The sequence below is a fragment of the Entelurus aequoreus genome, linkage group LG25 (assembly GCF_033978785.1).
Source record: "Entelurus aequoreus isolate RoL-2023_Sb linkage group LG25, RoL_Eaeq_v1.1, whole genome shotgun sequence".
NCBI classification, from domain to species: domain Eukaryota; kingdom Metazoa; phylum Chordata; class Actinopteri; order Syngnathiformes; family Syngnathidae; genus Entelurus; species Entelurus aequoreus.
The window spans coordinates 16,290,166-16,314,920 of record NC_084755.1 but is presented as its reverse complement, the minus strand read 5'-3'; the positions used below and the strand labels follow the sequence as shown (position 1 = coordinate 16,314,920).

The 24,755-nt window shown below is 40.1% G+C and overlaps 2 protein-coding genes across 14 annotated transcripts in view; both read right to left on the bottom strand.

The window, feature by feature from the left end:
- Nucleotides 1-21,708, bottom strand: part of LOC133642572 (E3 ubiquitin-protein ligase rnf213-alpha-like) — a 63,235-nt gene extending 41,527 nt beyond the window's left edge. For 3 of the 10 annotated variants that reach the window (XR_009824535.1, XR_009824539.1, XR_009824538.1), the window contains exons 1-6: nt 18,055-19,083; nt 14,223-14,335; nt 13,837-13,950; nt 520-984; nt 347-441; nt 77-238 (exon numbers count right to left, since the gene is read on the bottom strand). Coding sequence is in view for 1 of the 10 variants with exons in the window: in XM_062036840.1 (XP_061892824.1) it covers nt 77-238; nt 347-441; nt 520-882 (620 nt within the window). In the remaining 9 variants the exon portion in view is untranslated. Of the gene's footprint in view, nt 1-76; nt 239-346; nt 442-519; nt 985-13,836; nt 13,951-14,222; nt 14,336-18,054; nt 19,087-19,536; nt 19,696-20,413; nt 20,598-20,717 lie in introns of those variants that run through there. The other 7 variants (XR_009824540.1, XR_009824534.1, XR_009824537.1 and 4 more) reach the window with 6 other exon arrangements.
- A 1,363-nt stretch (nt 21,709-23,071) lies between these two features.
- The window catches only part of gnav1 (guanine nucleotide binding protein (G protein) alpha v1), a 28,977-nt gene continuing 27,293 nt past the window's right edge, over nt 23,072-24,755 (bottom strand). For all 4 annotated transcript variants that reach the window (XM_062036842.1, XM_062036844.1, XM_062036845.1 and 1 more), the window contains one exon: nt 23,072-23,338. In XM_062036842.1, coding sequence (XP_061892826.1) covers nt 23,148-23,338 — 191 coding nt within the window. In that variant the 3' untranslated portion in view covers nt 23,072-23,147. The remainder of the gene's footprint in view (nt 23,339-24,755) is intronic.

Below are 24,755 nucleotides of genomic sequence, written 5' to 3'. Positions count from 1 at the left end.
CATCATATCATCTTATAAATGCTTCACAACCCAATAAACAAGTGTGTCAATACACCAAATCCACTATTATTAGTACCCGGTCACACTTAGCTGAACTGCATTTTGATCCCATGTTCCAATATGAGACCCAGCCCTGATGTAGACGAGATCTTTAATCGGGTCCAGATTGAAGTCTTTTGAGAGGACGGCGTGGAAGTAAATTGTCATTCTGTTTTTGCAAGAAGTCATGTTCGTCTTCCTGATTCAGACAACCAAAAGGGAAAACATAGCGTTATTGCTACGATGATGTTTTAATTTGTATTATATGTGATCAGAAAAGTGTGGCCAACTAAAAAAAAATACTCACTTTTTTTGTATCAACGGATTGGATACTGCATCATCTGCCATGTGCTGCACTGCAACCGGCATGTCTACGCTAGAGCCGATGTCTGCAGCATGTTCCTTGAAAAAATAGACCTCTTAAAACAGAGCCGGATAAATGATCTTAACTATTCGTATTTACTTTGCATTTAGTGTTACCTTAGATGGTGTCTGAGGGCCAAAAACCATTATTGGTTGTACATTTTCGGTCAGTTTTGTTGGTGTTGTCATTTCTGGAATCACATTGGCATTACGGTCAAGTGAAGGTTCCTCAGAAGTGACTTGTTGATTTTTGGCGTTGGAGTTATCGCTTCTAGGTCTTTGAGACTTTTTGTCGTTAGCTGAAGCTTGACCAGATGTTTGTTCATTGCTCCCTTCAGTGATAAGTTTATCTGAAGTGACTTCAGATGTGGGTATAGTACTTGTTTCAGTCCTTTCACTATCACTGCCACCAGCCTGTGCATTATTGTTGTTGCTAGACAAGCTTTCTAGTGATGAGAACTCTTGTTGAAGGGAATCCATGACATTTTCCGATGTTTAACTTTTCAATGAAGAGGGTGTGTCTTTTTTTGATGTTGGTAAGACACCATCTTTACTCTTTCTGTCCCTCTTTCTCTTTTTTTTCTAAAAAAACATTAAATAAAAGAATCAGGTCAGTGTTCTGCTAAAACAAAACCACAGTTTGAACAATAAAATTCACCAACCACTACATTGGATATACACACGTATGAGTTATTAAGATACAATACATAATCTGTTCCAAAGACTGCTTTTTACCAAACCACAATACCAAATGTCAATCAAAACCAGGCATTGTTATTTTTCTTGGCAGATTTGTATATATTGCTGAATATAGACAGAAAGGGGTCCCTTGAGATTGCCTGCCGCATCTTTTTATGGGGCCCGCAAAAGCCTGGTAATAAAGTGCATCAATAAAGTGCTTAATCTTTCTTACTAAATGTATTTGTTCTTTCCATTTTGACAAAACAAAAATGTATGTATTGCATGGAATTGCGCATGTTTGAAATGTTAATATCTGATCATGCAACAAATACCATAATATTATTAGGGCTGTCAACGTTAACGTGTTAATGCATGTGATTAATACAAATGTTTTATTGCGGTATCATAAATGGATTAAGATAAATCACAGTGTTTGTTTTGAATCAAGCAAAATTATTTTAATCTTATCTGCTATGTTTATCTTAGCAACTGGGTGCCACAGCGTTTAGGATCCGTTATGCTACAGTATCTGCTTTACGCACAGCCTTCTGACGGTGTCATGATGTAGTTGCTGATCTAGTTAAAATAAGAGTATTTTATTACTTTATTATGTGTGATGTACACTGCACCCAAACTTCAAGTGCAATAAAAAAGTTCACTTTCGCTGGGCTTATTCCAGCCTCAGGTGCGCAGAAGAACAATAGTAACTAAGTCAATGGGAGAATACGCAAAAGGCCAGATTTGACTAGGAATGCCCACATAGTGCTCATCTTGGATGAAGGACACGCCCACTTTACATAAGTTAGGCAAAAGTGCTAAAGTCGTGACGAAAGACTCATTACTCATTTACTGCTCATTACTTTGCCATGACATCCTTTTTTTGTCTGTGTGAAAAGCATGCAACACAGACCTTTACTAACACTTGTGTGTGTTTTTGAAATCCATGAAAGCATAATGTAATCTAGCATAATGGAGCCTTTAAATCTTGCTTTCCGTGACCGGGTTTCACAGTACGTACGCACTAACTTCTTAGCGACGCACTCACTGGCAGGATTGTTTTGACACAGTGGATCTCATTAGACCAGGGTTGTCAAACGCGTTTTCATAGAGGGCCACATCGCAGTTATGGCTGCTTCAAAGGGCCGCTTGTAACAGTGAATGTATGAATATAAACAAATAATCGCCTCATTATATTATTACACAATTGCCTATGCATTTGATTTCTGTACATACAAATTGATGCATAACTTGCTTTGATATCATAAGTCAAGGTGACAAGCAGATATTTAAGTATGTATTATTATTTTGACAAACAAGTTGTAATACCGTATATAATAATTTGGGGCGCTGATAAAAATTGATTGCTTCGCAATTCTTATTTATTTCGATACTAGGTTGGTGAATAATTGATTTACAAAAAAAAGAATAATCACTTTTTAAAAAGACCTTTTTAGGCCATCTCCATACTTACCCACTGCGCCTATAAGGCATACGTTACCAACCAAAATGAGGTTTTTGAACCTGTAACCTGTTTTGTAAAGTTTTATTATAATTAATATACCAAATAATACTTTGCAAGAATCGGTTTGCGATGAGCTGGCGACTTGTCCAGGGTGTACCCCGCCTTCCGCCCGAATGCAGCTGGGATAGGCTCCAGCACCCCCCCGACCCCGAGAGGGACAAGCAGTAGAAAATGGACGGATGGGTTTAAATCAAGAATCGATTCTGAATCGAATCCTCACATCATTAATCGGAATCGAAGCGAATTGTGAAGGGCCTAAAGATTGTCGCCTCTAATAATGTTATAATATTTGTTCCATGAGCAGATGATATTCAAGTTTAAAACACATACAATTTCATGCATTACATATTTTCTCGGTCAAAATAGAAAGTCAATACATTTAGTAGGACAGTTTAAGTACACACATTATTTCTTGGCTTGCGCAGGACACATTAAATGATGTCAGTGTTGGTGCAAGAAATATTCAAAATTGTGCACCAGGGACTCCATCAAGTCATAAAAATGGGGTCCCACAGTACATTTTTGGGGTCCCACTGTTTTGTAACCGTCTTGAAAACAAATTACAAACCCCGTTTCCATAAGAGTTGGGAAATTGTGTTAGATGTAAATATAAACGGAATACAATGATTTGCAAATCCTTTTCGCGTGGCGAAGTTGGTAGAGTGGCTGTGCCAGCAATCGGAGTGTTGCTGGTTACTGGGGTTCAATTCCCACCTTCTACCTTCCTAGTCACGTCCGTTGTGTCCTTGGGCAAGACACTTCACCCTTTGCCTCTGATGGCTGCTGGTTAGCGCCTTGCATGGCAGCTCCCGCCATCAGTGTGTGAATGTGTGTGTGAATGGGTAAATGTGGAAATACTGTCAAAGCGCTTTGAGTACCTTGAAGGTAGAAAAGCGCTATACAAGTATAACCCATTTATCATTTTATCATAACCCATATTCAATTGAATGCACTACAAAGACAAGATATTTGATGTTTAAACTCAAACTTTATTTTTTTTTTTGCAAATAATAATTAACTTAGAATTTCATGGCTGCAACACGTGCCAAAGTAGTTGGGAAAGGGCATGTTCACCACTGTGTTACATGGCCTTTCCTTTAAACAACACTCAGTAAACGTTTGGGAACTGAGGAGACACATTTTTTAAGCTTCTCAGGTGGAATTCTTTCCCATTCTTGCTTGATGTACAGCTTAAGTTGTTCAACAGTCCGGGGGTCTCCGTTGTGGTATTTTAGGCTTCATAATGCGCCACACATTTTCAATGGGAGACAGGTCTGGACTACAGGCAGGCCAGTCTAGTACCTGCACTCTTTTACTATGAAGCCACGTTGATGTAACATGTGGCTTGTCATTGTCTTGCTGAAATAAGCAGGGGCGTCCATGATAACGTTGCTTGGATGGCAACATATGTTGCTCCAAAACCTGTATGTACCTTTCAGCATTAATGGCGCCTTCACAGATGTGTAAGTTACCCATGTCTTGGGCACTAATACACCCCCATACCATCACAGATGCTGGCTTTTCAACTTTACGCCTATAACAATCCGGATGGTTCTTTTCCTCTTTGGTCCGAAGGACACGACGTCCACAGTTTCCAAAAACAATTTGAAATGTGCACTCGTCAGACCACAGAACACTTTTCCACTTTGTATCAGTCCATCTTAGATGAGCTCAGGCCCAGCGAAGCCGACGGCGTTTCTGGGTGTTGTTGATAAACGGTTTTCGCCTTGCATAGGAGAGTTTTAACCTGCACTTACAGATGTAGCGACCAACTGTAGTTACTGACAGTGGGTTTCTGAAGTGTTCCTGAGCCCATGTGGTGATATCCTTTACACACTGATGTCGCTTGTTGATGCAGTACAGCCTGAGGGATCGAAGGTCACGGGCTTAGCTGCTTACGTGCAGTGATTTCTCCAGATTCTCTGAACCCTTTGATAGGGATGATACTCGAAACCGGTTTTCCCGATTGTTCGATAAGAAAAGAGAAGAGTCTTCGGACTCGAATCCCTTTTTGAGAACCGGTACCCGTTATCGAGACCACTATAGTAAAGAAAAAGAGTTGTTTTTTATTCGAATCCCGTCCCGATCAGAAATGCTCCGTGAGACATCACAAGAAATGACGTCATGTAGCTAAGTCATTAGGCGCAGATAGCGAAAGCAGGAAAACAATGGACCTGAAAAAGCGCTCCAAGGTGTAATAAAGTTCAAAACAAAAGGTATAATCCAATGAATAAATTTACTGAGAGATTTGAGCAGGGTACAAACACATGACGAGCACTTTTACGACCCACCGGAAACATAGCAACCAGGCTAGCAACGCACCTCCTTTACGGCAGCTATCGCAACGTTCTTAAAGCAACCGCAGCACATACATATATATGACATCTCCCTTTTTTAACTTTTGTTTTTCTTTCCTTGTAAACAAAACAAAATCACACTGTATATGTGTTGTCTGTCTAATTATAAATAATGCAGACGAGGCGTGTTGGCTGAGTTCTTGACGTTTACTTTCACAGCGTTATTGCAGGGTGGCGACGTGCACAACATTTTTCGGGGCTACTGCGCATGCTCGTCACTCCCGTTGCATGCTGGGTAGTGTAGTTGTTATTTTCCCTAGCTCACATCTTTCCCCCTATAAAGAAACTCAATAAAGTGTATTTCTTTTTTTAGCTTTAACTTTTCATTTTTTAGCATTGTAACCACATTTGCAAACAACTTTTCTCTTCATAGAATTTTCTTTCAATAAAGAAATAAAGTGCAAAAATGTCAAAGCATCATAACAAACAATTATGTCAAATAGCAGCAGAAGTGCACTTTTTGGAGAGCTGTATTATTTTCAGTTTTGTGCCCAAGGGACTGATTTTATTTAACACTATATTATTATTTATACACCTATAGTGATCACAGAGACAGGTTGTTTTTGTGTTACTCTATATATTTGTTTTTCTGACTGTATATATTTGTTTTTCTGAAAAATCCCACTTAATATACTTTGGGTAACAACGGTCAATATTTATTTTTTTTCTTTTATTTTTTTAGGGGGGTAACAGTCAATATTTATTTATTTATTAGATTTTATTTTTGTTCTTATATAATAAAAGTGAGCTTTTGTTAAACCAAATATTGTGTGTTTTTTTCCGTATACTGTACGACAACCTATCTGGACTCGATAAGAGAATCGATAATGAATCGGTTCGATAAGAGGATTCGATAATAGGCTCAAACTCGATAATTTCTTATCAAACATCATCCCTACCCTTTGATGATATTACTGACCGTAGATGGTGAAATCCCTAAATTCCTTGCAATAGCTGGTTGAGAAAGGTTTTTCTTAAACTGTTCAACAATTTGCTCACACATTTGTTGACAAAGTGGTGACCCTCGCCCCATCCTTGTTTGTGAATGACTGAGCATTTCATGGAATCTACTTTTATACCCAATCATGGCACCCACCTGTTCCCAATTTGCCTGTTCACCTGTGGGATGTTCCAAATAAGTGTTTGATGAGCATTCCTCAACTTTATCAGTATGTATTGCCACCTTTCCCAACTTCTTTGTCACGTGTTGCTGGCATCAAATTCTAAAGTTAATGATTATTTGCAAAAAAAATTTTTTTTTATCAGTGTCAAGTCAAAGTACAGAGCAGCACAAACACCACTGATTTGTAGAGCACACTCCAGGCCTGAAGGGGCAACAGTGAGAGCTGAGGGCTGAACATCTCCACCTGCTTCCAACAAATTGGTGTGATTGGATTTACCTGTTCACCTGCTCAGAGCACATGGTCAAAATGTTTGAGCTTCAGTCAGTCAGCCTTTTGACATGCTGCTGAGAGGAAGGAAGACAGCTCCTGTTTGGACTCAGAAGACGCAACTGGTGAGGAAACCAAAGGAAAGAAGTGCTTGTTTGCTTGTTTTGTACTGAGGAGAAAGTTTAAAAAAGATAATTTCACTGATGTTTACAAAATTGTTTAAGTTGACTGAAAGTAAATTTAAAAAGTATCAGTGATGTTTAGGTTTATTCTTATAATTAGGATGGATGCCTCAACAACCTGGAGCTGAACGCCCAGAAAACAGTGGAGATGATCATGGACTTCAGGAAAGTCACAGCCCCACCATCCCCCCTCACCCTGATTGACTCTCCCACCCCCGTCCCCATTGTGGACTCCTTCCGTTTCTTGGGCACCACCATCGCCCAGGACCTCAAGTGGGAGCTGACCATCAGCTCCCTCATCAAGAAGGCCCAGCAGAGGATGTACTTCCTGCGGCAGCTGAGGAAACTTAAGGTGCCGACCGAGATGCTGGTGCAGTTTTACTCAGCCATCATAGAGTCCATCCTGACCTCCTCCATCACAGTGTGGTTCCCCGGCGCCACAGTCCAGGATAAGAATAGACTGCAACGCATTGTACGTGCTGCGGAGAAGGTGATTGGCTGCAAGCTCCCATCCCTCCAGGACTTGTTCTCCTCCAGGACCAGGAGGCGTGTGGGTCGGATCACAGCTGACTCTTCTCACCCTGGACACACACTATTCTCCCCTCTCCCCTCAGGCAGGAGACTACGCTCCATCCAGACCCACACCTCCCGCCACCTGAACAGTTTTTTCCCCTCGGCCATCAGGCAAATGAACAAGAACTCCTAACAGCAGCTCCTTGAATTCCTTGAATCCCTTCTAAGTCTATCTGATAGCTCAGTCACAGCTCTTTTTATACCAAATATGTGTTATATGTGTTTTATGTCGCACGTTTGCACCAAGAAAAATTCCTAGTTTGTGAACCCGTTCTCAAACAATGGCAATAAAACTATTCTGATTCTGATTCTGATTGTTTAAATTTAATTTCATTCATTTTGTTGGAAATGTTTAAATTTATTCTTAAACCTAGGCCGTATCAGTGGAAATTAATTTGGTTGGATTGATTTAAAAGAAAAGCAAAGCATGTATTATGTCGTATGTTTATGAAACACTAATGTGGTTTTTTTTCTGTTTGGTTAAGGTTATCAACCTATTCGCCTATCTACTATTCCCCTATCTACTATTCAACCCCAACTATTCACCTATTCTGCTATTCAGCTATTCAACCATCCCACTATTCCACTATTCAACTATTAATTCTGTTCATCCATTCATTTACATCGATAACCCACTTTATTTTACTGCTTCAAATCAAACATCAATAAATCACAAGGAAAAAGGATCGAGTTGTCCCTTTTGAGTCCTTCTTGAGTCCAACTGGCCCTTTCAAGTTTGGGCACGGCTGTGAAAAACCTGGAGAACTTGACAGTTGATAACCACCAGCGTGGCAGTGAAGACGAGGATTAAAGGCCTGAAGTCAAAGAAGCTGCTGTCGCGAAGGGAGGTTTGACTTGAAACTGCACCATGGCAAGCGAAGCTCTTGGGAAAACAGTCAAGCAACTGAAGCAAGAGAGGACCGTAGCCAAAAGTGTCTTCACCAAGCAAGCCAACTACCTCAGCAGGGCTGCAGATTCCATGATAAAGCAGGAACTACAAGAGGAGTTCTGCAAACTTTCCAGTCTGGCGAGGGATGTCTTTGAAGCAAACGATGACTACGAGACCGGCCTACTGGTGGACATGGAGGCCAAGTCTGAGGAAGGTGATGAAGCGGAACTAAAGATGCAGCAGCAAAAAGACATAGAAAAAACCACAGATGAGTGTGAAGCAAGATTGGATAAAGTCCGGAAAAAAGTGCAGCACAACCTTTGGTCCAGATATGGTGAGGACGAAGTCAACTCTGCAATAAATGAGGCAGGGACCGCCAGTGAAGATGTCCGGGGAATGCCTGTGACTGCAATCAACAGAGACGGATATGAGCTGCAGTGGATTGGAGTAAAATCATTGGTCAAAGATGCAATCACAAGCATGACTGAGTGGGACAGGTGGATTCCAGATGACCAAAGGCCAAGGCTGGAAGGCAGAGTTAAGGACCTGAGGGCGCTCAGCAATGTCCTCGAGGCCAGAAGGGCCGAATTCCTAACGGCACAAAGAAGTGCAGAGGAAGGAAGAGGAGGAAGAGAACCCCAGCTCCAACCAACTCCACAGCCGGTGCTGAGAATCAAACCCACCAGTCTACCCAGGTTCTATGGATTCAAAAGGAACTTTCATCGATGGCGTAGTGACTGGGAGAAACTGCAAAGACAGGGAGAGCCGACCGGCTCCATAGAAGTGAAGAAGTTTCAGCTCCTGGACAGTGTTGATGAGCGGATAAGCAGAGAACTACACCTGTCAACATACAATGATGCGGAAGACATGTTCAGAGTGCTTGAAAACAGGTATGGCAACAAAACCACAATTACCTTAGAAATAGTTGAAGAACTGGAGAAGATTCCTGCTTTAAAGTCAAACCAGCCAAGGAAAGTGATTGACTTAATCCAAAAGGTGGAAAAGGCCCTGGATGACCTGACAGTGCTGGGAAACATCGGAGCCATCAACAACCCCCTTGTGATCAGGTCAATAGAGAGTAAGCTGCCGGACAACATAAAGAGGGACTGGCTTACATTAATGGTCAACCCAGGAAGCAAAGTGACGACAGACAATCACTTCGACAGCCTCTTCAAATTCCTGAAGACCCAAGAAGAAATCCTGGAGAGGCTAGAGCACCTTGGTGTAAGTGAAAGGTCTGAGAAGAAACCTACTTACATGGAAAAGACGTTTGCCTCTACCAGATTCACAGGGAAAGCCGGATGCGTTGTCTGTGGAGATGAAAAGCACCAGGAGAAGCTCTTCTTTTGCAAGCGGTTCAAAGAACTGAAGCCTGGCGACAAAGTGAAAGCTGTGGAAAAGCTAGGAGCATGCAAAAGGTGCCTAAATTGTCATGAAGAGGAGGAGTGTACGGATACTTACCTGTGCAGGAACAGGGACTGCAGGAATTCTTCAGGCCACCACTTCTTTCTTTGCCTAAAGGAAGACTCCAAAAGAAGAGAACCTGGGAAAGGAGGAAGACCCAACGTCAGACGACAAGCTGATTTCTGAGCTCACCCCAGAGATGGCTTAAAATTTCAGGAAGGCCTTCACCAATGTGGGTGTGAAGACCTACTGTGCTGGAAAGATCCAACCTGGAGTGATGGAGAAGACCTACTGCGCTGGAAAGATCCAACCTGGAGTGATGGATGCAAATACACGCGAGTTACCAGTAATTCTGATGCTGTTGGAAGTAACTAGCAATGCAGGACAGAAAATTGGAACTCTCATTGACCTGGCATCGGACACCAACTACATCACTCACAGAGCTGCCAGAAGACTCGACCTGCGGAATGAAAATGTCACCCTTGTTGTCCAAGGAGTTGGAGGAATGACCATTAGGATAAAGACCAGAAGATATTTTCTCAAGGTGAGAGTGAAGACGCCCACAGGCACAGAGAGAGCTCACGAGCTTGTATGCTATGGCTTGGATGAAATTGCCAAAGTGCACAAGGAAATCAAACCTCACCAAATCAGGAAGTTCTTCCCAGACATCAACCTCAAGGATCTGAAAAGACCAAAGCATATTGAGCTTCTTATCAGCCACCGTGAAGGAAGACTCGCTCCACAAAGAGTAAAGGTAATTGGGGACCTGGTCCTTTGGGAAAGCCCATTAGGAATGACTGTTGGAGGAGCACATACAAACCTCTTTGAAGAAGTGGATGTGGCTATGCATAGATCCAAAACACACTTTGCCCGGTCTATGAGAACTACAGCAGTGAAATATCAGGAGATTGCTGAAACCAAGATGACGACAGCTGGCAGAGAGTTCTTAAACTGGTGGAAATGGGACAGCATTGGAGCCGCCTGCGAACCCAAGTGTGGGGGATGCCGGTGCGGCAACTGTCAACCAGGAGGAAAAGAAATGACTATAAAAGAGGAAAAAGAGCTGGAAATCATAAGGAAAGGCCTCACCTATGTCAAAGCAGATGCACATAGTGACGAACCACACTGGGACACGAAATATCCCTGGATTGAAGATCCAACCTCGCTGCCCAACAACAGGAGTGCAGTTTAGGCCACTTTCCTGCGAACTGAGAAGCAGCTCAAGAAAGAACCAGAGTGGCGAGTGGCATACACAGCTCAAGTCCATGAGATGGTGGCAAGGAAAGCGGCAAAGAAACTCACCAAAGAGACCATTGCTGGCTGGCAAGGACCAGTGTGGTACGTTAGCCACTTGGTGGCGCCAAACCCGCATTCAGTTACAACACCTGTGCGATTGGTATGGAATAGAAGCCAGAGGTTCCAAGGATGCAGCATGAATGATCCCATCCGAGCAGTTCTACTCAGGTTCAGAGGAGTCCATGCTGCTCTTGGTGACATTAAAAAAATGTACAATTCTGTGTGGCTAGAAGACCTGGAGATGCACCTCCACAGAATGGATGGAGAAATTGAGGAATATGCCAGCACCAGAGTCAACATTGGTGATCGACCAGCAGGGTGCATCGCACAACTCGCCATGAGAGAGACAGCCAAGCTGCCCAAGTTCGCTCACCTGAAAGAGGAATGTAGGATCGTGGAAGAGGACGCGTATGTTGATGATCTGTTGACATCCCATAATGACCTGGAACAGCTGGAGGAAAACACAAGAAGAGTGGAGGAGATCCTAAAGTCAGGCGGGTTCTTTCTCAAGCCTTGGGTCCGATCAGGCCAAAGTGGGAGGCGGGAGTTTGTACCAAGAGAGCCGAAATCCTCATCAGACAGGATCCTCATTCTCCCAAATCAGATGAGTGAAGAGGAAAACAAAGCCCTTGGTGTTGGATACCTCGTTGGAAAAGACAGACTTTACCTCATGACCTCCATCAATTTCTCAAGAAGAAAGAAGATGAGAATGGGCCAAAATCTCCTCATGGGAGAGGTGAGAGAAAAAACTCGAGATCCACTGACAAGAAGACAACTGCTTCGCCAGGTACCTAGCCTGTACGACCCAATAGGTCTTGTCACACCTGCTAAGCAGAAAGGTGCCATTCTTGTCAGGAAAGCTTTTCAAGAAGCAGCCGGAAGCAAAGCTCTGACCAGAGACACCTGGGACAAACCTTTGTCTGGAAAGTTGAGAGAAGAAGCAATCACACTGTTTGAGGAATACACGCGCCTCAGCCAAATCCCCTTCCACAGAAGCCTCACACCAGCCAATCGGATTGGAAAACCCTGGGGAATAACCTTCTCTGATGGAAGTGACAGAAGCTATGGAGCTGTGGTGTACCTCAGATGGGAGACGGAAGAAGGCATCCAAGTCAAAAGTAAATTTAAAAAGTATCAGTGATGTTTATGTTTATTCTTATAATTAGGATGGATTGTTTAAATTTAATTTCATTCATATTGTTGGAAATGTTTAAATTTATTCTTAAACCTACGCCCTATCAGTGGAAATTAATTTGGTTGGATTGATTTAAAAGAAAAGCAAAGCATGTATTATGTTGTATGTTTATGAAACACTAATGTGTTTTTTTTCTGTTTGGTTAAGGTTATCAACCTATTCACCTATCTACTATTCCCCTATCTACTATTCAACCCCAACTATTCACCTATTCTGCTATTCAGCTATTCAACCATCCCACTATTCCACTATTCAACTATTAATTCTGTTCATCCATTCATTTACATCGATAACCCACTTTATTTTACTGCTTCAAATCAAACATCAATAAATCACAAGGAAAAAGGATCGAGTTGTCCCTTTGAGTCCTTCTTGAGTCCAACTGGCCCTTTCAAGTTTGGGCACGGCTGTGAAAAACCTGGAGAACTTGACAATCAGTTTGAACATCAAATACGTTGTCTTTGTAGCATATTCAACTGAATATGGGTTGAAAATGATTTGCAAATCATTGTATTCTGTTTATATTTACATCTAACACAATTTCCCAACTCATATGGAAACGGGGTTTGTATAAATGTATGCATTATCCTGTTATATCTCACATTCTATACGGTTTTGGAAAAAGGTTGTCATAAACGTTCATTAATTATTTTAAAAAATTGTACAAAAAAAAAATGTTTTATGCATATTTAAATGTATTCAGTTATAAACATTAATTCATGTTTTTCTTTCCTTCATGGATCTAAACTTTACCGCTGCCGCCCCAAAATCAAAGTTCTCTGGCTGACGAGGACCACTGACACATCTCATCTCTGCATATTTTACTAGAATACCCTTATGGGCATTACATATATCAAAATCAAGTACCCACTGTACTATTTACTTGTTGAAATACCATTTACAAAGCTAAAATCGACCCAAACGACCACTTTGCTACTGCCAAAAATGGATTTGAAGGGTATTTTCAACAAGTAAACAGTACAGTATGTACTTGATTTTGATATTTGTAATGCCCATGAGGGTATTCTAGTAAAATATGCAGAGATAAGATGTGTCAGTATCAAAATATTACTTAAAATACATTTTTAGCAGCAGCAACATGGTCGTTTGGGTATATTTTAGCTTTGTAAAGGGTAAACAGTACAGTAGGTACTTGATTTTGATATATGTAATTCACATAAGGGTATTCTAGTCAAATATGCATGTGTAAATATGCGATGTGTAAATATCAAAATATTATGTTGAATCACTTTTTGTTACATTTAATGAACATTTTCATCAATGAATACATCCAAACACTTTATAAATATGTATTATGTGCACGAAGAAATAACAGTTACAATTGTATGTATATTCCAAACAAGAAAGAGGTTTTATCACATCAACATCGGACTAACAACAGTCCTTTAAATCTCTAATACCAAAAAAAAAGGCAAATTGTAATTTTCCGGACACGATAATGGCTTAAATAATGTCAAACACGTACGTTACAATAACCACAAAGATAAAGTGTTTGTTTCACACGTAGTAATCCACTGTGGACAGACGAAACCAAGAAATGCAGGTTTAGCGAGCGGTGAGCGCTTCCGCGAAGGAAATACATTTTTGGCAGGCAATCACATTTTGGTACAACACCGCCAAATATAAACAAAACAAAACACAGGCGGAAAGTGATAATCGATTAGAAAAAACAAGCAAACCCGAGTTTTGACCCGGAGAAGGCAGTGTCGATAAAAAAAAACTAAATCCGCGTGCCGGACGTGCGGACTTCCGGAAATGCGCGTCCTTTCTGATTTCAGTGCGTAAAAAGACACAAAAAGTGCGTTAACGCCAACATTTGGCGTGGCGGAACAGATTGAGTTTGACACACGTGCATTAGACAGGGCTGAGATGAGTGGAAACATTTTTTTAACAATGTTAAAAAAAAGGCTAAGAGTGTTTTACCTTTTTCTTTTGAGTTGATAATGCTCTTGTCATCTGGCCCACTGGAGGTATTTTGGGGGGGTTTCTGTGATGTGTCTTCTTCCAAATCTGCCACCAAGGACTTTGGTTCATTCCCTTGACGTGAATTAAAGAGTTCGAACAGATCAAAATGCTGCTAAAGGATCAAGGTAATTGTCCAATGCACCAAAATAGAGGACTGGCCTCTGTTCCTTGTGGCTGAACAATGCATTGCATATGTGACTTTATTTTAGTGTGGCTCTTAATACATGTATAGTATTTTTCAAGGATTACATATAATTAGCCGAAGTGCATTTCTTATACATATGCAGCCCATAATCATCAAATTGTGTATATCGGGATCATATGATATGCAAAATGCTTCTTACCGAGGCTGTTGGGAGGCTGGAGAGACAAGTTTTCGCCACAGTTGCTGCAGAACTTGGCTTTCTTCTTACAATCGCGGCCACACTTTGAACACTTTATTTTTAAGACTTCAGAGCTATAAAACACACAAAAAAATATCAAAGTGAATAACTCACCCTGGTCCCAACAAGAAGAGATGTATTTCACTTTTAAGTTTATCAACTAAGATATCCATCCATTCATCCATTTTCTACCGCTTATCCCTTTCGGGGTGGCAGGGGGTGCTGGAGCCTATCCCAGCTGCACTCGAGCTAAGGCGGGGTACACCCTGGACAAGTCGCCACCTCATCACAGGGCCAACACAGATAGACAGACAACATTCACACTCACATTCACACACTAGGGACCATTTAGTGTTGCCAATCAACCTATCCCCAGGTGCATGTTTTTGGAAGTGGGAGGAAGCCGGAGTATCTTGTTGTAGTTAATTTTGTGGCGAGTTTGGTCCGTTTTACAAAATAATAAAGCCACAAATCATATGGGATATATATGGACTATTTTTTTTTTTTAAATACACACACACACCGAGCACCCACTGGCAGAAATGTAGATCGCCGCCTGTGCCCAGGTGCATGTCTTTAACTGAATTAAAATGTAAAAGAATACTCAAAGAAATAGTCATGAGAATAATAAAGCTGATTGATACTTGTAGCTTCAGGAAAAGTGATTTAATATACTGGGAATAAAATAATGACATGTTTTTAGGACCAATAAAACACTATTTTTAGAAAGCAGGTCCACACATGAAGATGCATTCACATTATATAATGAACAGCACTGACAGGGGTCATGTGGCTGAATATTGTACACTCGTGACAAAACTAGTCGCAACACAGATTTCTGTCGCCTACAAATTAGGATACATTTTGAAAGACACAGTGATCCCTCACAAAGCGAAAGGATCTTTGGTTGTCATCATATTTGGACTCAAGGATCACTTCCGGTTTAGAAGAGCTCATCTGCTAGCAATAGCAAACAAACATAAACGAGAATATGAATATATATATATATATATATATATATATATATATATATATATATATATATATATATATATATATATATATATATAGCCTTCTTATACAAGAGCGTCGTCGGAACATTTTAACAAAATGTTCCCTATTAGAAGCAATGTACTCAAACTGCGCAGCAAAAATATAGTCTGGTTTCAACCACAAAATAGACACCCAAGATCAGGGGTCCCCAAACTTTTTGACTCTGGGGCCGCATTGGGTTAAAAAAATTTGGCCGGGGGCCAGGCTGTATATATATATATATATATATATATATATATATATATATATATATATATATATATATATATATATATATATATATATATATACAATGTGCATCGGTTGGGGACGTCTCTGCGCTACTGACCTGTCTCCGCTCGGGATGGTCTCCTGCTGGCCCGACTATGGACTATGGACTGGACTCTCACTGTTATGTGGATCCACTAGGGACTGTACTTAAAGGGGGGGTTACCCAAATATGCGGTCCCCTCCAAGGTTTCTCATAGTCATTCACATCGACGTCCCTTGTGTGGGCTCTGTGCCGAGGATGTCGTTGTGGCTTGTGCAGCCCTTTGAGACTTTTGTGATTTAGGGCTATATAAATAAACATTGATTGATATATATACAGGTATATATATACATACATATATTTATATATACATTGTCTTTATATTCCAGCGAGTTAATCCGTTTTGTCATTTAACATCAATTAACATTGATGTTCATCAACATTTAACATTGTCACGTTATCGATGGGAAAATTAATTTTTAGACAATATGATTTGCCTGAGCGGCTAGGAGACACCGAGAGTAACAAGCGGTATAAAATGGATTAGAAAGGAAAGATAACATTTTTAAAAATAAATAAATAAAAAAATTCATTAAAAATAAAATAAAATAAATTAAAACCCTTTTTTTTTTTTTTTACTTGGGACTTTCCGTGGGCCAGATTTTGGATGCTGGGGGGCGGGCCGTAGTTTGGGGGACCCCTGCCCAAGATGAAGATCATAATTAACGTTATCGTTGAGGTTTGAGAGCTTCGTCTTACCTGCACTGCGAAAGACACGTCCGTCATTCGGTCAGCGGTAACGGGTTATGGCGCAGATAAGCGTGGACCTGGAATACTGTATGTGAAGTTTCACTTTCACTTTGTTTTCTCAAGAAATGGGCGTTTGGTAGGAAACGTTCCTCAACCAGGGACGTTAGTTCCCACTGGCGTGGTTTATAACTTACAGGCCATGCTTAAGTTGCATTAATAATAATATAAAATAATCAACATGCCTGAAACCTTTTTTTTTTTTTATAACTACAAATAATAATATAGAATAGAGACATATAGCTGAAGTAAAGAAAATTATGTTGAAACAACTTAAAATTTAAAATCATAAAATGCAAGTAAAAACATTGACGAGGGTTTATGTAGGCTGACCATATTCTGAAATCCCAAAAAGAGGACACATATATGCATGCCAAGGCAGGCAGCACGCCAAGGCCGGGACTAGGTGAAAATTTGCCAATGATACTCGAACTTGCTTTATATACAAAATATTTATTTAAATAAAGCATTTTTTCTCCTCTGTTGACAGCAGTGTTGGCGCTAGGAATTTTCAAAATGGGGTCCCAGGGACCCCATCAAGTCATAAAAATGGGGTCCCACAGTACATTTTTGGGGTCCCACTTTTTTGTAAGCGTTTTGAAAACAAATGACAAATGTATGCGTTATCCTGTTATATCTCACATTCTATATTGTGTTTTGGAAAAAGGTTGTCATAAACGTTACTTAATTCATTTAAAAAAATAATACAAAAGAAAACAAATGTGTAAGCAAATGTAAATGTATTCAGTTATAAACATTCATTCACTTTCTTCTTTCCTTCATGGATCTGAACTTTACCGCTGCTGGTAGTTTTTTCTATGTTTTTATTTAATAAGTTGTAGGTGTATTTATTTCAGTATAAAAATGTAAAAAGTGTTTTGCTTCGGTCATGAAATGATGATAATGGTGTGCCAGGGCATACATACATTTTATATTTAACGCTTAAATCTCGAGTCTATATCAACTTCAGATCTATCCCTCATTTCAAAATGTTTGTTTTTTTGTTTGTTTGTTTTCCGCCCTTTTTTGTCAAACAAAACTATGTTTTTTATGGCAAACACACAAAATATGCAAAATCTTCCACCAAAAATAGTTTTCAAAGTGGTATATTTGATGTTTGAAGTAATCGGAACCTTTGATAGCTTTGATAGGTTGATAGAGCAATGACCGTTAGAAAGAACAAAAAAACAGCTTTGTTTTATTAGTCAACATTGCAACTGTTTCTAAATTACATTTCCCCTGTAAGCATTTTTCTTTCACTTTTGTTATGTTTTTGTTTATTTTAATAGTACTTATAGAATGTGCCGTGGGCCTTTAAAACATTAGCTGTGGGCCACAAATGGTAAAAAAAATTTAAAAAATCAAAATCTGCGTTCTTTCTGATTTCAATGCGTTAAAAAGACACAAGAAGTGCGTTAACGCCAACACTGCTTGACAGTACAACAAAATAAGTCACACTTATATTCTGTAACATTCACAGTTTGGGAAAAAAGTGCAGAGGTAGAAATATTAAAAATAACCTCTTGTATATAATCTAAACATAAATAATGCCTCAAAACAAGTTAATTAAATTTAAACAAAAAACAGCAGACGAGCTCTCGCCCTTCACAGCCGTTTTGTGCTTTGTAGTGTCGATATGGGCTTGTAGATCTTTAAGCCCCTTTAAATGCCACAGATACATACGTTCCTGCTTCGCACACAGTGCATTCTGCTTTCCATGTGTCACGGCCACGATGAAAACACGAATACTTTTTCCGCAAATCATCCGTGAAGTTGCATTTACGATTTCTTCTTCTCATGTCCGTCTCTCCACTCACTAGCTCTCTCGCTCTCTGCCTTTTCCTCACGAATGTTTCTGTGTGCGCACGCCTCCACAGTTTGTTTTGTTTAACCCCTTCTTAACCCTGGACGTACATTGAAAATACATGCAACCCTAACTCAAAATGCCGGACATTTGAGGCATTTAAGAAACCCCGCCCGGACACCCGCAAAAGAGGACATGTCCGGGGAAAAGTGGACGTATGGTCCCAGGGACCCCATCAAGTCATAAAAATGGGGTCCCACAGTAAATTTTTGGCGTCCCACTTTTTTGTAAGCGTTTTGAAAACATGACAAATGTATGCATTATCCTGTTATATCTCCCATTCTATATTGTGTTTTGGAAAAAGGTTGTCATAAATGTTACTTAATTCATTTTAAAAAATAATACAAAAGAAAACAAATGTGTAAGCATATGTAAATGTATTCAGTTATAAACATTCATTCACTTTCTTCTTTCCTTCATGGATCTGAACTTTACCGCTGCTGGTAGTTTTTTCTATGTTTTTATTTAATAAGTTATAGGTGTATATTTATTTCAGTATAAAAGTGTAAAAAGTGTTTTGCTTCGGTCATGAAATGATGATAATGGTGTGCCAGGGCAAACATACATTTTATATTTAACGCTTAAATCTCTGGAGTCTCTATCAACTTCAGATCTATCCCTCATTTAAAAATGTTAGTTTTTTTATGTTGCTTTTTTGTTTGTTTGTTTTCCGCCCTTTTTTGTCAAACAAAACTATGTTTTTTATGGCAAACACACAAAATATGCAAAATCTTCCACCAAAAATAGTTTTCAAAGTGGAATATTTGATGTTTGAAGTAATCGGAACCTTTGATAGGTTTGATAGGTTGATAGAGCAATGACCGTTAGAAAGAAAAAAAACAGCTTTGTTTTATTAGTCAACATTGCAACTGTTTCTAAATTACATTTCACCTGTAAGCTTTTTTCTTTCACTTTTTTTATGTTTTTGTTTATTTTAATAGTATTTTTAGAATGTGCCGTGGGCCTTTAAAACTGAAAATCAAAAATCAAAATCTGCGTCCTGATTTCAATGCGTTAAAAAGACACAAGAAGTGCGTTAACGCCAACACTGCTTGACAGTACAACAAAAAAGTCACACTTATATTCTGTAACACTCAGTTTTGGAAAAAAGTGCAGAGGTAGAAATATTCAAAATAACCTCTTGTATATAATCTAAACATAAATAATGCCTCAAAACAAGTTAATTAAATTTAAACAAAAAACAGCAGATGAACTCTCGCCCTTCACAGCCGTTTTGTGCTTTGTAGTGTCAATATGGGCTTGTAGATCTTTAAGCCCCTTTAAATGCCACAGATACATACGTTCCTGCTTCGCACACAGTGCATTCTGCTTTCCACGTGTCACGGCCACGATGAAAACACGAATACTTTTTCCGCAAATCATCCGTGAAGTTGCATTTACGTTTCGGCATTTCTTTGTCCGTCTCTCCACTCACTATAGCTCTCTCGCTCTCTGTCTCTGGCCCTCCCTCACGAATGTTTCTGCGTGCGCACGCCTCCAGTTTTTTTAACCCCTTCTTAACCCTGGACGTACATTGAAAATACACGCAACCCTATCTCAAAATGCCGGACATTTGAGGCATTTAAGAAACCCCGCCAGGACACCCCGGACAGTCGCGGTATATCTGATTTTTAGGAGCACTAACACTATTAGTGTGCCTAATTATTAGGAACACGAAGCTAGTATTAGGACCTAATACTATTAGTGTTCCTAAAAATCAGATATACCGACCCCCAGACACATTTTTTCTCTAAATTTGCCCCCCACAAGTCAAAATAATTGCCCAGGCCTGCTCTAAGGTGTATGGCTGGGGAAGTAGAGTAAAAAGTGTAAAATTAGCTTACAAAGTTAACTAACTAGAATGGTGCTTGTCATATTATATATACACTAGTTTAACATTTTTAGACAGTAGAAATATATTTAAAAAAAATACGAGTCTTGTATTGAGTCGTATTTTTTCTATTTGGGGGCTGCGAGGGGGGGAAATGGCTGCCCGTAACCCCCCGTAAATGTAAATGGTGTCATTATTTTCCAGAGACGTGTGTAAATTGGTGTGGGACGTGGCGTGTATTGACGAGACACGGTCACGTGGTGTTTTATAAGAAGGCGCACGGAAGGAAAGTCCGCGAAGTCCCGAGCAGTGACGACGACGACGACGACGACGACATGCCGGCTCACCTTCTATTTCCCGTGGCAGTGCTTGGTGGTCAGCAGCCCCACGGAGGCGTGGTACAAGCAGGTGGCCGCTCCAAGCTACTACTCGGTGGGCAGAGCATCCGGCTTGCTGTCCGGCATCCGCAGGTCACCACACGTCAGAAGAGCCGACACGGAGACGCTCGGACCGCAACCACCGCATTTCAACCTGGAAACAACGGTTTGTGTATAATTGCATTTTTTTTATTTGATGTTAATTTGTAAAAAAAAATTCAAAACACTGCATTCTATTTTTACACAGGAAAAACAATGTATAATCAATTCTTACTGTGACATAAAAATATAATAACATTTCTGTTATTTGAGGACTGCTGTTTTTATGGACCTACTGCAAAAAATATCATCTTGACACTAGCTGAGATAGGCTCCAGCGCCCCCCGCGACCCCGAAGGGAATAAGCGGTAGAAATTGATGGACGGACACAGGAGTGCACAGGTGTCAAACTCAAGGCCCGGGGGCCATATCTGGCCCGTCACATCATTTTATATGGCCCGCGAAAGCCTGGAAATAATGTGTCAATAAAGTACTTTATATTTACTCACTAAATGTATTTGTTCTTTACATTTTGACAGAAAAAAATAAATGTGCTGGATGAAATTGCACACCTTTGAAACTTTATTATCTAATCATTACAGTCGTGGTCAAAAGTTTACATACACTTTACAAGTGTATGTAAAAAAGGGTCTGCTGAAAATGTGACCAAATCTGCTTGGTCAAAAGTTTACACACAGCAATGTTAATATTTGGTTACATGTCCCTTGGCAAATTTCACTGCAATAAGGCGCTTTTGGTAGCCATCCACAAGCTTCTGGTTGAATTTTTGACCACTCCTCTTGACAAAATTGGTGCAGGTCAATTGGTTTTCTGACACAGACTTGTTTATTCAGCATTGTCCACATGTTCTCAATGGGGGTTTAAGTCAGGACTTTGGGAAGGCCATTCTAAAACCTTAATTCTAGCCTGATTTAGACATTCCTTTACCACTTTTGACGTGTGTTTGGGTATCGGCAACTAAATGCAACTTCAAGTCAAAATAAATTGTTACTCTACAGTGCTCCCCAAAGTCCGCCAGCGTCCACAATCTTGTCCGCAGGAAGTCCCACATTTTTTAATCTGTCCCATTCAGCCACTCCAAATCATATAGTTGATGTAGACGCCCATATATGCAGTACATATTTACTTTACATAAGAGAAGTGTGGGATACTTCTCTTATTAACTTATTTGTATTTGACTTATTAAATGTTTGGATATAATTAGTGTTTAGCGGAGCCGGATTGGAGCAGGAGGGGATAGAAGAAAAAAATAAAACGGGGGGAAATTGTGAGGACAAGACAAAAAATATATATATATACAGTAAATATATACGTGTTTGTGTGTGTGTATATATATATATATATACATATATATATATATACACACACATAGTTAAAAACATATATGGTATGTTTATACAGTATATACATTTACACACACACGTGTGTGTGTGTGTGTGTATATGTATATATATATATATATATATATATATATACATACACACACACACATACATATAGTTGTGGCGCCACAGAAGTTTGTTGGTCACACCAAAGAACTTTGGGACAGTTAACTGCTGCCTGCCTTTAATTGCTGACTTGTGATTAGCTCTGTGATTTCACCGAATTGATGCCATTTGTGCAAAGTTTAATGATGCGTGGAAACTCAAAATTTACATTACATTTAAAAAATTCCAACTGCCAAAAGGGAGAGGATTTTAAAGGGATGCTTTGAGGAACGCTTCAGTGAAAATCACAAGTTTGGACCGAGTCTTCTTTTTGCTAGCAAGGTTAAAATGTCAATGCTTTGAGGAACGCTTCAGTGAAAATCACAAGTTTGGACCGAGTCTTCTTTTTGCTAGCAAGGTTAAAATGTCAATGCAAGGATCTGCCAGTGTGTTTATAGTGGTTCAGGTTCTTCTATACAACAGGAGCAGAGTAGTGATGTATTGTTTTTCAGAATTTGCTGCAAAGATTTTCTCCCAAATTTTAATCTGAACTCGGCAGGCGGTAGTCATTCCCAGGCCAGATTTGGGCCCCGGGCGCAAATAGAGTAGAACTGACACTTGTCAAACAAGAAACGAGAACAGCGCACCATTTTTTAGGAAGTTGCTGCAAAAATGTTAGTCACTCCTGAGTTTTGAAGTGAACTTGTGACCCGTTTTTAAATGTTAATCTTGTATAAACAAACATGAACGGTGAAAATATTTTTGTTGAAGTGCATTTTAGCAAAGGGTGTTCATGAATAAAATTCCCTTTATTGTATCTCACCCATGCGACAGCCCATCTGTATCAGAGCCATCACGCCAAACCTGCCGAGTTGTGAACTCTTCCTTGGAGGCAAAACAACGCTGAAGTGCAAAGCAGACATCTTCCTGTCTCTGGACTTGTCAGACTGTGCAGCGTACTGAGCGGCAGATGCCAAGCAACGGTTTTCGTCGGTCTTATGTCTTGTATTTTATGTCTCAATTTTGTGCCACATATTACTGGTTTTCGTCAATAAATTATATGGGGAAATAACCGACCTGCGTTCTTGCTTGCTATGCCAATTCTTAATACACGTGAAATGGTCCAACTAATGGGCAACTCTTAACTAAATAAATATTTTATTTAAAACAGCAGTGAAACTTATATTAAAAATACATATACTGTATAGAGAAAACCGCTAAAGTAGCTGAGCAGCTGCGAGGTTCTGCCTAAAAATTTGGTCCATGATCATCTGAAAAACCACCCGGACGTTGGCGGTGTCTGTGGCCGTGGTGTAGTGGTGGAACACAGGCTGATCGGCTCTGCTGTTGCAAGCGGAGAACATGGCAGTGATGTGGTGAGCTGCGGCGTCCACGTCGGCATCAGCTCCTGGATGGAGGCAAGGATACGTGAGACAAGGGGAAATGAAAATGGATTCACACACACCTCCACATCAACTACTACAATTACAGTGACACACAAATGACAACTACTACAATTACAGTGACACACAAATGACAACTACTACAATTACAGTGACACACAAATGATATTAACAGACAATACAAGCTACAAGATCTACAGCTCTTCATTATATAATTTTAATATGTAAACTTAAGTCAAATGGCTCTTGGGTGATGCACTTTATAATAACCCAAGTTAAAAAAGGGGGGGAAATGGATGATATCACACCATACCATACCACATGTATTTATAAAGCCCTTTAAAAACAACCACAGCTGAAAATCAAAGGGCTGTACACCACAAAGAAAAAGAGAAAACTACAAGCAAATGACAGACTAAAACATATTTTAAAACAGAGGTAAAATACACTATATTGCCAAAAGTATTTGGCCACCTGCCTTGACTCACATATGAACTTGAAGTGCCATCCCATTCTTAACCCATAGCTATTACAGCTTCAACTCTTCTGGGAAGGCTGTCCACAAGGTTGCGGTGTCTGTTTATAGGAATTTGACCATTCTTCCAAAAGCGCATTCCTGAGGTCGCACGATTTTGGTCGAGAAGGCCTGGCTCTTAGTCTCCGTTCTAATTCATCCCAAAGGTGTTCTATCGGGTTCAGTTCAGGACTTTGTGCAGGCCAGTCAAGTTCATCCACACCAGACTTTGTCATCCATGTCTTTATGGACCTTGCTTTGTGCACAGGCATGTTGGAAGGGGAAGGGCCCGCTCAAAACTGTTCCCACAAGGTTGGGAGCATGGAATTGTCCTAAATGTTTTGGTATGCTGGAGAATTTAAAATTCCTTTCACTGGAACTAAGGGGCCAAGCCCAACTCCTAAAAAACAACACCCACACCATAATTCCTCCTCCACCAAATTTCACGCTCGGGACAATGCAGTCCGAAATGTACTGTTCTCCTGGCAGCCTACAAACTCAGACTCGTCCATTAGATTGCCAGATGGAAAAGCATGATTCATCACTCCAGAGAACGCGTCTCCACTGCTCTAGAGTCCAGTGGCGACATGCTTTACACCACTGCATCCGACACTTTGCATTGGGAGGACTGGCTAATTCCAAAATACAAAGAGTTACAGTAATCCAGCAGAGATGTAATGAAGGCATGGATTATGGTCTCAAACTGCTGGCTGGAGAGAAGGTTTTTAACCTTGACCAGCTGACGCAAATGAAAAAAGCTGGCTTTCACCACTGTGCCAATAATTTAAATCCATATCAAAACGAAAGCCCGGGTTGGTGAACGTGGGCTTAACGTGCATAGCCAAGGTACCTAAATCAACAGAGCTCAGGGGTTTCACAAATTCCACTAGGTCCAAAAATTATTAATT